General features: G+C 41.6%; 2 protein-coding genes across 4 annotated transcripts in view; both read right to left on the bottom strand.

The window, feature by feature from the left end:
• Positions 1 to 657: 657 nt before the first annotated feature.
• Positions 658 to 11,671, bottom strand: LOC102655228. The gene is made up of 3 exons (XM_006562724.2): positions 11,641 to 11,671; positions 6,709 to 10,652; positions 658 to 6,301 (listed from the first exon to the last, which is right to left on the bottom strand). The coding sequence occupies exons 1-3, from the start codon at positions 11,669 to 11,671 to the stop codon at positions 6,206 to 6,208; spliced, it is 4,071 nt and encodes a 1,356-aa protein (XP_006562787.2). The 3' UTR covers positions 658 to 6,205.
• Positions 10,520 to 16,024, bottom strand: part of LOC100577492 — a 94,796-nt gene continuing 89,291 nt past the window's right edge. For all 3 annotated transcript variants that reach the window (XM_006562687.3, XM_006562684.3, XM_006562686.3), the window contains 8 exons: positions 15,114 to 15,925; positions 14,740 to 14,831; positions 13,991 to 14,598; positions 13,614 to 13,860; positions 13,191 to 13,436; positions 12,942 to 13,119; positions 12,033 to 12,315; positions 10,520 to 10,652 (listed from right to left, as the gene is read on the bottom strand). In XM_006562687.3, the coding sequence (XP_006562750.2) occupies positions 12,051 to 12,315; positions 12,942 to 13,119; positions 13,191 to 13,436; positions 13,614 to 13,860; positions 13,991 to 14,598; positions 14,740 to 14,831; positions 15,114 to 15,925 (2,448 nt within the window). In that variant the 3' untranslated portion in view covers positions 10,520 to 10,652; positions 12,033 to 12,050. The remainder of the gene's footprint in view (positions 10,653 to 12,032; positions 12,316 to 12,941; positions 13,120 to 13,190; positions 13,437 to 13,613; positions 13,861 to 13,990; positions 14,599 to 14,739; positions 14,832 to 15,113; positions 15,926 to 16,024) is intronic.

Here is a 16,024-nt window from a genome sequence, read left to right as displayed (position 1 = left end):
AGAATTGAACGAGCGACGCGCACGAAATCGCGCTGTCGTCCCATAAATTTCTTCGGCGAAAAGAATCGCGCGATTTAAAGATAAATTAAAAATTAAAAATTTGAGCAGGATTAATATCCCAGGTGGAAAATAATAACAAGAGGGGCGGCGATATCAGCGGCGTTGAAATAACGGAGGTTGGAAGTGAAAAGTTTATGTCATGATCGAAATAAAAAAAGAATACCATTGTTCGCGCTGTGATGAAACTTTCTTTGATATCTGTAAACTGCTTGCTGATCTTCCAAGTGGGTAGTAAAGTTTCCTCCATGATTTCTTCGTGTCTTTTCCTTTTCACTCCACTCTGATATATTGTATTCCATTTGGGGAAACTTTTTCAATTATTTCATGAAAATAATGAGCAATCGGAGAAATCGTGTATTCGATTAAATTTTATCCGATTTTTTTTTATTATTATTAGACAAATATTTTTATTTTTTATTATTTATTCGAGTGGAAAAAAATTTCTATTTTTTTTTTAAACGATCTACGATACATTATTATTATTTTGTTATTTAATAATAATTCCTCGTTCGATCGTCGTTATTTTCGTCGAAGGAGTGATCGAGTGAAATTCAAAAAAAAAAAAAAAAAGAAAAAAAGAACTCAAAAAAACGTTCCTTCGTAGCATAGAAAATAATAATTTATTCAGCATTCAGCGGAAATATAAACGTACAGTGTACTGCAGGAAAACATTTTCTTTCGAAATAAAACATAAAGTATCGACTATTTTTATCCTTCGATAGCGAGTGACTCTATTGCGTACAATGAGGCATCGTTGGTGGTGGTACACGTGGTATATTTCGCATAACACGCTCTATCACGTTTCTCTTTCTCTCTACATATAGTTATAAAACGGTAATAACTGTATTTTCTCTTTGTTCTTTTTTCTACAAAAAACAGTATTCAGGGGAGGGGTAAATTGACCGGTAAATTCTTCTAAATTTTGATCCACTGATTCTCTGAGTCCTCTAAAATAGGAGAGGGGAGGGAACTAGCTCCGATCCTCAAGCGTCTTCGTGATTCGCACGCACACACGAGTATATCTATAACGATGGATTTTCTTTCTTCTTTTTTTTCTTTCTTTTTTCTTTTTTTTTTTTAATATTTTTTTCTTCTTTTTTTCGCGTGCTTTTGTACAATTTTCCCTGAATATACAATTCGTGTGTCTCTGTTTTTCTTCTCTTCCTTTTTTTTCTAAAACTTTAAATCTAAAAAAAAAGAAAAAAAAAAAAAGAAACCACACTGGTTCATCATCATCGCGGAGAGAGAGAAATGAAACTTGCACTGAAAGCTACGCGATTCTGGATTTAGATTCGAACGTGATGTTGAGTCAAATGAACGGAACTTAGGTTCGTTTGCATCGATCACTGCTAACTTTCCGGATAAATATTTGTAACCGAATGGAAACGCGATTTAAACTTTAACGCGCAAACTTTATTCCCATTGTATCTGTACATGTGCGGCTGATTCTATTGTAAGCAATTGTTGCACCGTGAATGTGCAGATAACGGAAATAAAATATAATTTGCATCATCGTTCGGATATTTATAATATTTCTTTTCGTTCGAATTTCGAAAAGGATGTTCCGAGTTGAATCGAGAATATATCGACACGAGTGTATAATATTGAATATTTATATTAAAAATATCGCGAAAATATTGAAATTCCAACTTATTGTTCGACGGAAGAACAATATATATTCAACAATCACTAGAGATATTAATCCTTTCATTTGACTGAACATTTTTATCGGGGGCAACAACAATCAGAATCTGTAACCATACGCTGCGCGCATATCTGAAACTCGTGACTCGATTAATAGTACACACTATTCAAAGTAAGGAACAATGCTGTTATTACACAATAAAATCAAGTATATGCGTGCAAGAATGAACCAACGTATAAAATTATAGAAAATATCATAAAAGGTCGTTCGATTATTACGATTCTCTTGATAAAATTTCAATTTTTATCGAATGCAACTACGATGACGTGAAATATTTCGAACGAAGATGTCGAAAGTGATCGAAGAAGAAAAAAAAAAAAAAAGAAAGAATACAAAAAGAATTGTAGGATACGAAAAATCGAAGAATCGATCCGACGCGATGATCGCAAAACAAAGAATTTTTTTTTTTTTTTTTTTCCCCCTTTTCTCGAAAAAGCTACTACTACTACGCCACCGCGTCGAAAGAAATCCATTGGTTATCCGTGGCTTTATTGCTCGTTCAAGCTGCGTTTCCGATTGCACGGCTAAACGTGTGTAACATGTTCTGTTAAACGAGACGAATCTCGCACGATTCGCACTTTCTCTGCTTCACGCTACCCTACCTATGTAAATTAACGTTTATAAAAGGTCGCATAACCAACCGGGTGAATCGCATTGCGTTTTCATAGAATCGTTATCGCGTAATAATACTTACATTCATCTTGTACAAGTACATATACATATACATATACATATATACATATATATATGTATGTGTGTGTCTATAAATATATGCACGGACACTTCCGGTTGCCTTCTTGCTGAAACGCAGATGTCAAATGGAATTAAACCGAGATTAATTAATTTTTATTATCTTTACGATTTTGATCAAAATTTCGATTAATCTTTTAATATAATTAAAAAAAAAATAGTATTTATCATCACGTTTTTTAACAGACGCGGAGGAAAATTAAATTTAACCTCGTTTAAAGTAACATTTGTGTTATTCGTTCGTTCAATTAAAACTTGAAAAATCTCTCTTCTTGCTTTGTTTCGCATCCACGTCTCGCGAGAACGCAACGGTCATAACCGTGCGCATATATATATATATATATATATATATATATATATATATATATATATATATATAATAATACTAAGTCTTAAGAAGCATTCCATTTACGTATCCCTATTTTATCAACGTTATTATTCTTCTCGTTATCGTTAATCATCTCCTATATCATATATATATATATAAGATAATGCACTCGAACGATAAATTATCATATTACTTACAATAAGTCAACGGAGAAGAGGGAGGGTGGGGAGAAAAGAAAAGAAAAATAAAACGATTGCGTAATCACACCGCGTTTAAGTCTCATTTGGCCAACGAATTGCACGCTTTCAAAGAAAACTGCTATGCATATCACGATCTACGTGTCGATCTTTCAAAAAAGTACTGTCATTTCGATTTTATACGCATGTGTTTTACGATACTTCTCACGTCGCATGATTTATGTGTAATTTCCATTTCCATTAGCGTGTTAAAAGCAATTAAATATTAAAAAAAAATATATATATATATGTATGTATGTATATTTTCAATAAGAATCTCACAATGGAGCGAGACTTTAGCTAATAAAATCATGATTGCTCGTATATTCAATTGACGAGAAAATTGATATTCGCGTAAGAAAAAAAGTATGAATACATCTACTTCGATGCATGACTCGTTATTCGATTCACTGTGATTAAAATTAAAATTATTATCATGAAGAAAGCCCGAGCACAAATAAATCAAATTGAAACGATTCGAGGCGATCGAAGTGTTAATTAAATAAAATTAATATCCGCGCTATTTTCAACATTCGAACTAATTCGACTATTTCTATTTCATTTGCACAACTCTCGGTATCTCTTGAGAGATGTTAATCGCGCAACGATGATATCATTTAGGATCGTTTCGAGATGTGTGTGTGTGGAAGAACCGTGGAAAGTATTTCTGGATCGAATCCACGTGATTCAATCCTGTGTAGATCTCGGCATGAAATCGCGGCTCGATTCTTTGGCAAACGTGCCAAAGAAAGAATACGACGACGAATACCTCGACGAACTCCCTCCCTTTAACTCGATCTGCCAACGCGTGTCAAAAACTTTCTGCCGCTTCTCGACACGTCTCGAATCGAGAACTTTACAGAAACCCGGCCATCCATGATACCGACTAACCTCGTGAAATTCTTCGACACGATCGAAACTCGAATCGATCTCGTTTAATTTATTATTTTCATCGTACATCGTTGTTTTGGAAAAAAAGAAACAATAATTTTCACGAACAACGAATGAGAATATAAAGACTACGGAATACTATTATCATAATACGATTGAATCTTTCGTCTATGATAAAATATTTGAAATAATTTGTTATACAAGTCTCTACGTAAAGCGTAATAGAACTCTCTTAACATACTTAAAAGTAGAATAAATATATCATTACGATTATTCCTCCTTTAAGAAAGAGTATATTTATATATACGTGCAAATAGGATTAACGAGTGAGTTTATTTTCAAGGAACGGACATAAATCAATAACTTGTTGTTTACTCGGAGATTGTGACAGATCCACACAAACTGTAAACACGTTTTTTTTTGAAGATGAATACACATGAATACATTATTACCCTCTCTCTCTCTATGTATATATATATATCTTATTTAATCAAAAATATCTTGAAAAATAAACGTGTAGGGGGGGATTATATTCTGTGTAACGATAATAGATATTGGTCGATGGAGGAACGAGGTCGCGGATACCGAAATGAGAGTACTTTTCCCGACACTGCGTATCACTGCAACGATCTGCATGTTAAAATTGATCAGCTTTTGAACACGTAGAATAATGTAATACGTAACACAAACAGCGCAACAAGTTATTATATTATTATCGCCTACTACACTACCACGTAAATTACTTCCACCTTTACGTTATAATTACACAATATTACGCAGGATAATAATGGGGGTTATATTACGCGCGGCTCCTGCGATACGCTAACGTCGCCAAAAAACAACGCATCTCGCCTAAATGCAAGGAAGATTTGCGACAATAACAGAGCTAAAGAGCTGTCTGCTGTTTCTTAATTCGTTTTTTTTCAACGCTAATTAAAATTGTAACTCGATCCGAGAAACTAACTCGTAAATCGGAAACTAATCGTGCTAATAGAAGAATGGCTGCTTCACGAAAGAACAGATTTTTCCTTCTTTCTCGCGAGTATCTTGTTTCCTGTCTTTGTATTTTTTTAACATCGTTCACGATTCTTTTTTTTGAGAGGGAGATGAAGGAAGAAAGGGGCAATTGATAGTACAATGGAACTCCGTTTATGAAATTTGATTTTTCAATATTTGTACCGAATTCGAAAGGGTATGCGAGAAAGTTTGTTCACTTTTCTTGGATAAATAGGAAATCTCTATAACGTCTTCCATTTTTTGATTAATTTTGACTGAACTTTTGTTTACATTCTTGTAATTTTCCAAGATCGATTAATATTTTTGCCGAGTGAAAAATGATTGGCTCTCAAAAATCGATTTTATTTTTCTTTTTTTCTTGAGAAACTTTCCATCAAATTCCGTGGAAAAAAAAGTTTCAGGAAGAAGAATTTCCACCATGGAATCGTTACGTTGCGCGAGAAATAGTGATCGCGAGGCGGAGGAGCCACAAATCGTTTTGCTTTTTGTTTCCACGGCCTCTCGTCGAGGGTGTCGTAAATCTAGCGGGGTGCCCCATTATCCCCGAAAACATAGTAAAATAAGTTGGACAAAATGATGCAAGAAAATTAGGAGGAAGGAACGTCGCGGGGAGCTCGACCGAATAAATCCGGAGGGAAACACGTTTCTGTCCACGGGTTAATCCTCTTCATCGAAAGAATCTGTCCAACTCTGATTCCTTCCTGGATCAACGAGACATCTACAGATCTTTTCGTCCAAATTCTTATTAAATTGATGACGAACGATCAAGTCTGTTTTCGTGTTCCACGGAATTCTATTATTATTCTTTTAAAAATTTACAGAGTAATAACACGCAATGGTTATTTTATCAAGTCGCGAACGTTATCGATATTCGATAATCCGATGCTCGCTATTTTATTATGATTTGTTTTTCTTTAATAATTTCTAAATGTATTTATTATACATTTAGAATAAATTGTTGTGATTCATTCGTTCGCTTTGAAATTTCAAGGAACTGTAAAAGGAACAGTATTTCCGCGTGAAAATGAAATTCTAATTTTTTCACGGGACGGTGAAAAATCTGTTCTTCGGTCAAGGCTCGGAAAATTAACGATATGGAAAAGACTTAATTTAGCTATGACGCTACAAAAAAACGTCGTGGTTAAATCTCGAGTCCGAGATTCGAAGGAACGGCGGCGGCGACGACGACCGACGACTTTTAGAAACTACGATTTATAACTATACAGTACAGTAAAATACGAGGCGTGGGGTTTCTGGTTTTGAAACGAAGCGATTAATACCTGAACATTCCTCACATTTCGCTGCGGCTTGTATCTGCGGGGAAAAAAAATTAAGCAAATCGTTATTTCACATTATTCGTCTCGTCGAAAGGGGATGTGATATTTTACGATGAATTTAATCTAAGAATATTCGAGGTAACCAATAACAACTACGATTAAAAATATATAAATTACTTCTTGCTTTCTTATTCGTTAAACTATTCCGTAGTTTTACAAATTTCATAGATACAAATATTTTCAAAGTGAAACGTTATAAGCTTCATTAAACAAAAAAAAAGTACTTCTACTTAATCCACAAAACGATCGAATTAAATAAAAGAGAAGAAACAGGGGGAGAAGGGGAAAAGAAATTCACCGTTGCGAGAATAATAAAGCAAGATGAAAGAGAACCTTTCTACATCCCTTTAACGAATCTTTATTCCAATTCAATTCTTCACTAACCTGAGCAATATCTCTATCCTCGAAAGAGCGCGAGTCAGCGTCGGCCAATTCCTCGGCCTGTCCATCTTGAAAATCCACTTTGTCCACGAGGGCAGCTCCTCTCTGCCTCGGCCTGTCGGGAATCTTCCTTCTTTCGACCGGCTTCTGGCCATCGGGGCTCCCAGCGGGGCCATTATCTTCCAGACTCTTCGCACCGATCACAGTGAAACCACGTTGAAATTTCACCGATTTCTTCCGTTTCGTTTTACCGGCACGCGTACACGACGACACGTTTTGTATCATCTCTCTCGTCCCCGCGTGACCATCCTCCGTGATGAGGACGTCATCCGCGACAACTTCGCCTATCGAGTCCCCAACCTTCTCCGTTTCATCCACCCCGGTTTCCCTCCTCGTCGAATCGGCCGATCTCTCGTTGCCCGTCGGCGAATCGTTCCTCCTCTTCTTCTTCTTCTTCTTCTTCGCGTCCAAGGTGTCGGCCCTCGCCTCCAAACCCCTACGGATGCTGCACACGGACCGATGGCCCAGCACCCCCTCCCTATCTAATCTATCGCTAGCTTTAGAATCTTTGTCGGTCGTCGTCACCTCGTGTCGAATCTCGTAGTACTTGACGAATTTCCTAACTCTACCCGGGGTTATCGTTACAACGTCACGGGATTGGTCATCGCTTAGAACTACGGGTGTCGTTACGGCCCTGTTATTGTCATTATTATTACAATGGGGTCGAGAATTCCTCCTAGCTATGGCACTCTTCTTTTCGCCGCTGATCGCGTTCGTTTCAAACTGTCGCGCGATCGCGCCACGATTATAATAAGACTCGTCCCTCGCGTCAGTCTTTTCACTGCAGCCACCCGTCTGCGCTCCTTCCTCCAACCTTCCTCCTCGTCCATTTCCCTCGTCACGCGTCCCTCCAACAGCCTCGCTGTCTCTTTCCACCCTTCCAACCAATTCCGACTTGTTCGACCTCCTCTTCGTCCGTTCTTCGTCCTTTCTCGTTTCTTCGTCGCCAAGATCCGGCGAAACTTTGCTAATTTCTGCAGGTTTGATCGGTTCCACGCCAGTTTCTACGGACGAGCTCGCGTCGTCGTTTCGGGACACTTGGTTCTTCGGAATCGTTCCCCTGGTGGGTTGACGTCGTTCCAGCTTGGTCGAGGGACGGGAACAAGGATCCATCGTATCCGGTTCAACGGATGATCCTGAAAAGTTGGCATCGCGTTGAGGCTGCTCCGAGGATCCTTTCTTCCCTGCTTCCCCGTCGCAGTTCTTCCAGTTGTTGAGAATTTTCCTCGTGGTCAGACAGGCCGCGTGACGCCACTGCTTCGCCGAACTTCTCGATTCCGAACTTACATCGCCCGTTCTCCGAACTACGGGCTCCGAATTATCGTTACAATCGTCGTTCCTCGACTCTCCCTCCGATCCAATCTCTTTCTTCTTCTTCTCGACGCGACTCACCGGCTTCAATCTTATGCTGTTAAAATTGGAGAGCAACTCGTTCAATACGTCGCACTTGACGTCACTGGCGTTCCTCTTCCCTATTTCGACCACCTTCCTGCTCGCCGTCTTCGATAAACCTGTTTCGCCCGCCTCCTTCGACCCTTGCAAAATCTTCTGGATCTCCAAATCCATTTTTATCGACTCGTTCAACCGATCCGCCACCCTCCTCTCCTCCCGCGAAGCGGGTGATTTCGGGCGCGCGGCGACGATCCTGCAACTCGGCCACGAATCGTCCGCATCCTCGGACAACATATTCTCCAGGAAGAAGTTTCGTCTAATATCGACCGGAACACCGACACTTCTCTTCTCCAACGATAATTCGTTACGATAATCTTCTTCATCGTTTCGTTTAATCGGCGTTGTCTTTTCCTTCCGAGAATTCCCGTCGTTCGACTCGTCGGAATCCTCGCTTTCTTCCTCCAAATCGTTCGACGTGAAATAGTAATGATCGATCATGCTTCGAAGAGACTCGTTCACGAAAATCTTTCTCTTGCATTCCCCCATTGATCGATCGGGCGGGCCGATAATTTTTACGCACCCTTCGTCAACATTCGCATCTTCCTCGATCGACGCCTGTTCGCTTACGTTCGATAATGTATTATTTTTCGAAACGTTATTCCCTGCCTCGTTCGTCGCTCGATCCAACGCTTTCGTCCTATTTATTGTCAATGATTTATCTTCGTTAGCGAAAGAATCCTCCTTCTCTGCCGATCCGACAAAATTTCCGTTTATTTCGTTTCTGATCAATTCCCTCTTCGATTCGGTATTATCCTCCGTTCCAGTAGCGGCAGTTTCCGTAATATTCTCGTTATGCTCGTTTATTAAATATTCTTTATTGTCTTCCACATTGTTGTTTGAGGCGGTATCCGCGTTCTCACCTTCGTCCTCCGTTTCCACCCCCAAATCCAACCCCTTCTCCTCCTCCCCGAGCTCGGTGATTTTCAATTTTTCCTCGGGCCACGAGCAAACCCGATTCCTCGAATCGAGTTTTGTCGCGTTAAAACTGTCCCTCCCCTCCAAAAACCCGTCTCCAAACTCCGTGATTTTCAACTTTTCCTCGGAGGGCCGCGAGAAGACCCGATTCCCCGAATCGAATTCCGTCGAGTTTTTAAAACTATCCTTCTCGTCCGTCAAACATTCACCTCCCAACTCCTCCGCTTCCCCGACCTCCGTGATTTTCAACTTCTCCTCGGAGAAGACCCGATTCCTCGAATCGAGTCCCGAATCAAAACGATCCTTCCCGTCCGCCAATGATCCAATCGTCTCGACGAGGATCTTATTATTCGGTTCCTCGAGGGACCATTCCCCCGAACTGTTCCTCAGAACAGAGCTAAACGGCACGTCGCCGAACTCGTCCTCTTGCTCGAGAACACCGCTCGTGTTCTCCGTCCAACTCGCGATCTCGGTCAATTGGACGGAAGGGGCGCGACTCCTCGCCTCCTCGCTTCCTCTCGCCAAGGAATCGATACTCGCCAACTCGTCGTTGTCGTCCAACCCCCGCTCCGGGGTCGAGCAGTTGGGCGACTCGATCACGAATCTCACCTTGGTCAACTTTCCCACCACCTTCCTACCTTCCTCCCCTCCTTCCTCTTCCTCGTCGTAGCACATAGGGGCGGCCGATCGGCGGATGTTCACCCTGTTGCTTCTGTCCATGTAATCCTCGAAGATGAAACTGGTCGGCATATTTTCGATTATCTGATCCTCGAGGGTGGCTGCCGCCCACCTGTCCAAACATTTCTCGAACGGGAGATTGGTGGTGGTGACGCGGAACGAGAGCTCGCTCCCCTCGTCGTCCAACGATTTCTCGAAGAATTCGTGGAAGGGGTCGCGGCGGGGGGACGTGTGAGGATCGTCCAGGGAAAACTCGAGCGAATTTTTCGCCGGACAATCTTTCCTTTCGTCGGGCTCTGCCTGCAACGTGTCGGCCATCACGTTCTGAAAGTCGTGCAAAGTGAACAGCAACGGCGGATACTTGTTCGTCTCTTTCCTCGAGAACACGAACGGTGCTGCTTGTTGCTGTTCTTGTCGTTCTTGGTGTTGTTGTTGCGGCGAACAACCGGCTCTCTCCTCCTCTTCTTGCCTAGCCGCCTCCTCGAGGAGGAGCACATGATTGGACATCCTCGATGTATTATCGGTTTCCTCGAGCTGTATGGACGACGGTTGGGAAGTTTCACAGGTCTCGACGGAGCTCAGGCTATTTAACGTTCCTTCCGCCTCTACCTCTTCGACTCTTCTCCTCCTCTCCCTCCTCTTCTCTTCCTTCGATTTTGGAGACTCGATCCTTCGAACGGCTCGTGGGGGCGGCGGCGGAGGCGCCAACCGTTTCCTCTCCGCCCTCTTGCCAACGCTCGACGACGGTGACGCGTCCCTTTCCGATGATTTAGCCGGGGGCCTCGCTTTGCGCTTCTTCCGCCTCGGTGGGATCGGCGGCGCGCCGTTGCCAGACTCCGCGCCTGAAACAACGATTGATCGAACGTTGGTGTGCATGGCAAATGTCGATCGACCCTCTCCGCCGACAACTGTTCCCCCGACAAACTGTCACTTCGATATCGTACGACGACTCGACTCGCGTTGTTCACTTGGCGTTGTTGCACGTTCGACCAAATGTGTACGTTTGGAAACGTGCGAATCTACGATTTCCGCGCATAGTGTGGATCGAGCATCGTTCGTTCCATCCGGAGGATGTTCAGGGAGAGAAAAATTTGGAACGCGGAAACTCGCGGGTAACGCGAGGTAAGACCGCCCGAGGGATACTAAGGGGTGATTCCGTACAAATGACAGACGATCCTCTGCCCCTCTCCCCTCCGCCAAGTCAATAACAGTGATTCACTAATGCCGCCAAGTTTAAGTTTCGCATTGAATGAAAGAAGACCCTGATGAGACGACACGGGGCGAAATTCTAAAATCGATCTCCCTTCCAGATATGACGTGACGGATGCAACATTTGTCGTTGTTTTATATTTTAATTTATCTGAAATTTTGATCGTGTCGAAATTTAATTTAAACTTTGATAGATATTTTAATATTCCACGCGAAAAACATTTGGTGAAAGTAGAATGAGAAATTACATCTTGAATTTTGATTCCTATTTTTTTTATTAAAATGAGAAACACGAGGATAAAATTTTAATCGATGTGAATTTTTTTTATGTATTGAAATCTTTATATATTATCTTTTATATATCTATCTCTATCTTTTATATATTAATTTGATTAAACGTGCCGTGTTAAACGAAATAAGAAAGGAAAAATTGAAATTTACGGATACTTGAATTGTTCAAGTCCAAAGTTTAATCTTCTCCCGATAACGAAAGGACAAGAGACTTACGTGATAGTTTGTATTAAACGCGCAAATAGAAAGGGCAGGAAATGGTGCCGGTTCGAACTCTGAGCAAGGCTTCGTCCGTTAAACGGATAAAAACAATTCGATTAGGTTACGTACTCGATGCAGCCACGTTCGACGTAATGGACATAATGGTCTTAATGGTATTTTCTCTAAGATTTTGCGCGTTCGAGCAACACTTGATCGAGGGAACAAAATTTAAAGGCGAAAGGTCGCTCGAAGAAAAAATTACACCAATTTCTTTTAAATATTTAAAACCTATTCAAAACGATTGAAACAAGTATATTATTTTACACGAAAAAAAAAAATATCATCAAAGAATCTAAATTATCATTTGTAAACAAACTTTACATAAAAAGAAATTAAAGATACAAGTCATTACATCCGTAATAAAATATTTTGATCTTCAATCTTTGACTAAACAAGAATTTAAAATGCAATGATAAAATTTCTATGATGAAAAAATATGGTGGAATGGAATGGATACTAACTTGATTATATCAACTTGATTAAATAAAAACTTGACGACTCGTCCTGCTGACGTCAAAGTCCTCTATACTGAGCAGCATACTGGCAGACTTAAGCGCACCATTATCGACGAGATCGGCCATGTATAGGCTGTTTGCATTGTGATTACCCATTGCACTCGATGCGGCACTGCTATACGCGCTCGAGGTGTTTTGCACCGATGCGACGTCGGTGGTCCTTTGAACGAGCCATTTGTTTGTCATGCTCGATGTATCCGCTTCCGAGGACACGTCGAATCTGATGTCACTGAGACCAATGAAAGCGCACTTTTAACGTTTGCAGAGAAAATCAATAAGCATCCTGTTTAAACTCGTTATTCTCCTCTTTCTCCACCTTTTCTACTATCTAATTATCGTTCTTTATATTCGTTTCGATTCAATCTTATATGTCTGTTTTAAATAATGGTATACAATCGATTATGATGGGTACATTCGAACATATTTTATTCTTCTTTATCTTATCACGTTCTAGGATTAAAATTTCAGAATATTTAGAAAATTTCAAATTTCTCTATCGTATACAGTTTAATCAACATTCCTTTCGTAACACGAGCATAATAGTTTCTAAAACTATTGCATTGCTATTACATCACTTAGAATTTTCCTCTAATCTTTGTTGAAATTATTTCACGTGGAGGAGAAACGGAATATTAACGAAAAAGTATATGTAATTTAAAATAAAGTGAAGCATAAACAAAAATTCACTATACAAAATTTCATAATTAGAGACAAATTATATAATCGTTGTACATTTATTAAGTAATAAATAAATAAATTCATTTCTATTCCAGAAATAATTAATATTACAATGCATAAAAAAATAACAAAGGATCAAGGAAGTAATAACAAGAGAAATTTTCTTACGACACTCACTTCAAATAATTATTTTCCGCGGGTTGCTCGTGATTCTGCCTGGAGGTCGCGTTTTTCCGGGAAGTTGGCTGGGAGAGGACCAGCTCGATCGTATCGGACGAGCTCTGCAGCATCTTCAGAGCGTCCTCGTACCGCAAATGTAATAAATTCTGCCCATTTATCGCCACGATACGATCGCCTGCGGCCAATAAATTTCGTCGAATTAATACAACGAGTAATGAGAAATGACGAAATATAATACCTTTTTACCTTTGTTCACGTTTCCGGCCATATCGGCCGATCCTCCAACGGACACCGCTTGCACGTAAACGCCACCGTCGTTACCCTCTGTCACTTGCAACCCTATGCTGCCACCGTGGCCTCTCTCCAGCTTGATCGTCTGCAGGATTCGCTCTTCGGCGAACGACAATTCCTCGAGGCGAGCCGCCAAGGATGCGGACATCGACTCGTCCTCCGGAACGCGGAACGTCTCGTCGTCCGTGCGGATATCGGCGTCTGTTGGAAATTTGAAATCGTCGAATAAATCGGATAATACGATCGATCCTCGACTTTAACGTTGATCTTTAATTTTGAAATTGTTACATAACACATCGTATCCAATCCAATTATCGAGCGAAACGATGTGGTAGATAACATGTACCAACGATTGAAAATTTGAAAAGTGTTACTAACTGAGCACGTATGCTTCCGGTAGGGGAGATTCCGCGGATCGCGCCGATAACGATTGAATCGAGGATTCGGTGTCTGATTTCAACGACAGGGACTCGATGTCGTCGGTAAGAGCGGTGTCCTTCTGCACGAGGCTGCTGTAGATGGCCCGCGTTCCCATTTTCACCCCTAGCCGACGTGGTAAACTCGGTGTTCGGTAACCACCCGATTGCCTCGATGTTCCGTAATTCGGTAAACTCGAGGTCTTCATCTACGACGAGAAAACAGTTTCTCAAACACCTTTCTTTTGCCAACATTCGATTCAAAATGATAAAAAGTTTATAGAAGAGAAAGAAGAAGAAGGAAAAATTAGCGAATAAAGGAAAAGTTTCTCTCCACACCTTGTGCAACGACTTCTTCACATCGGACACGTCCCACACCTCGTCCGGGACAGGAAATTCATTTTTCCTCGAGACTCCAACTTTGTTGATCGCCGCATACAACTCCTCGGGATTGTTGTCAGGCTTCTCCAACTGATCCACGTCGTTGGACGAGGAGACGATCTTGGGAAGCGAGTAACCGCACTCGGTCTCGGTCTCCAATTCTATCCTGGGACAATTGTAGATCTTCCCGTCGTTCTTCAATCCCTTCCCGTCGATCGAGAGGGGCTCGTTCGGGCTCGTTAAACTTCTCTCCGATTCGTCTTCCGTGTCGCGAGACTCCCCCTCCGGCTCCAATCGAACGTTCACTTGGGCGTAAAGCGCGTCCTCCTCAGAGGAGTAGAAACCAGGCTCGCGGATAACATCCTTCGCTTTCGGGACAGAGATTACCGCGTCCTTTTGGGGATTCTCGTTCTCCTTGTTCTGATATTCCTCCAGTTGCGTCGAATAATTAGGCCTCGATTGCGCGTTCTTCACCGTGTTCGCTATAGCTATCTTCGTTTTACTGTCGTAAGACTTCGATTTCGATGGCGAGGGCTTTGCTTCCACCGTCATAGGGACACCGAATTCTGGAAAATATTTTATTTTGTTTAGAATATCGGTGGTTACGTTTGATATATCGATTGTACTCTCGATTTGTCTATGAGATTTGAATATTTATTTGGTGGAGAAAGACAAGTATTCGGAAAAATATGAAAATTAAGACGTACCTTTCGCGAGTCCCTGTAACGACGTGAGCTCGGATCGTAGCCTTAAGAAGAATTGATGGTGCAGAGAAGTGAGCTTGAAAGCGAAGTAACTTCTGCAAAACGAAAATAGCTTTGAAACTCGAAGCTTATTTCTACATACCTGGATCCACGAATCCACTTTTAAATTCCATTCGAATGCGCAAACTTGAATCGACTGTCTTCGAATCTGTCTTAGCTTTTCAACGATAGATACTATCTTATTCCGTTTTAATACCATCTAATTGGATTTAATCTTAGAAATAGTCTCGAGCAAATAATTCAAACACTCGACAAATATACTTAAAGCCTACGTGATATCGTTATATGTATATTCAACAATTAATCAAAGCCCTTACTTTCTATGATCCATTCTGAGCTTGAACTTGCACCGTTTCCCGTTCACCTTGCTGTAAACGACCAGGCAGCTTTTACTGTAACTCAACGTCTGAATGTCTTTCCATTGAAACTGCGCCAACTCGACCCTCTCCCTGGGCTCACCGCCTCTCTCGAACAACTTCAAACCGTGAGCATGGATTGCCAACCAAACGTTGCTCTCGCTCTTCTTCTTCCCACCTTTCCCGCTCTTCCCTCCGTGATTATTACCGTTGTTCACGTTATTGATGTTGTGATTATTGTTGCAAGAATCGACCCGATGATACTTGGACTTGTGAGCCCCGTAGATGTCGTTGGTGGTCGCGCTCTTGGTCAAACCGGTCGGTTTCCTCTCGTCGTACGACGATTTCGGGATGTTCTCGCACGATCCTAATCGAGATACCTCGACTCGGCCGCGAAGCTGATACTCTTGAGACCTGGCCGTATCTTGGCCGTAGATATTCTCACTGGAATCGATCAATCCCTCGCAATTGTCGCGATTATCCGCCGCCTTCCTCCTCTTCTGTTGCGCCATCACCTTCTCCAACTCCTTCGAGTCCACCGTCGCTATGTAATAATGCGACCCGTAATCCGGAAGCGTTTGCGCGTGAGTTATGAACATCTCCTCGGCCTTGTTCGAATCCAGGCCCCGCCTGTCGCGATGGGCTTGATGGAGGCGGGCACGAAGCGCTTCCGGCCCTTCGTTGTTTACCCGAGATTGGTGCTGGTCCACGTTCAGGATCAACGATTCCGGGATGTAGTGCTCTAAGAGGAAATAATCGCCGCAACCGTGCTCCTGAAAACCAGAGACAAGATAATATCAGATCTGTTATATCGAGTCTCGAAAACGAAATGATTCTTTCGTGATTTCTTTTCGCGAAGATTTTGATTATTC

This window comes from Apis mellifera, linkage group LG4 (assembly GCF_003254395.2).
Source record: "Apis mellifera strain DH4 linkage group LG4, Amel_HAv3.1, whole genome shotgun sequence".
Taxonomy (NCBI): Eukaryota; Metazoa; Arthropoda; class Insecta; order Hymenoptera; family Apidae; genus Apis; species Apis mellifera.
Note: the sequence above shows the minus strand (reverse complement) of the source record. Positions and strands in the feature narration are given on the sequence as shown.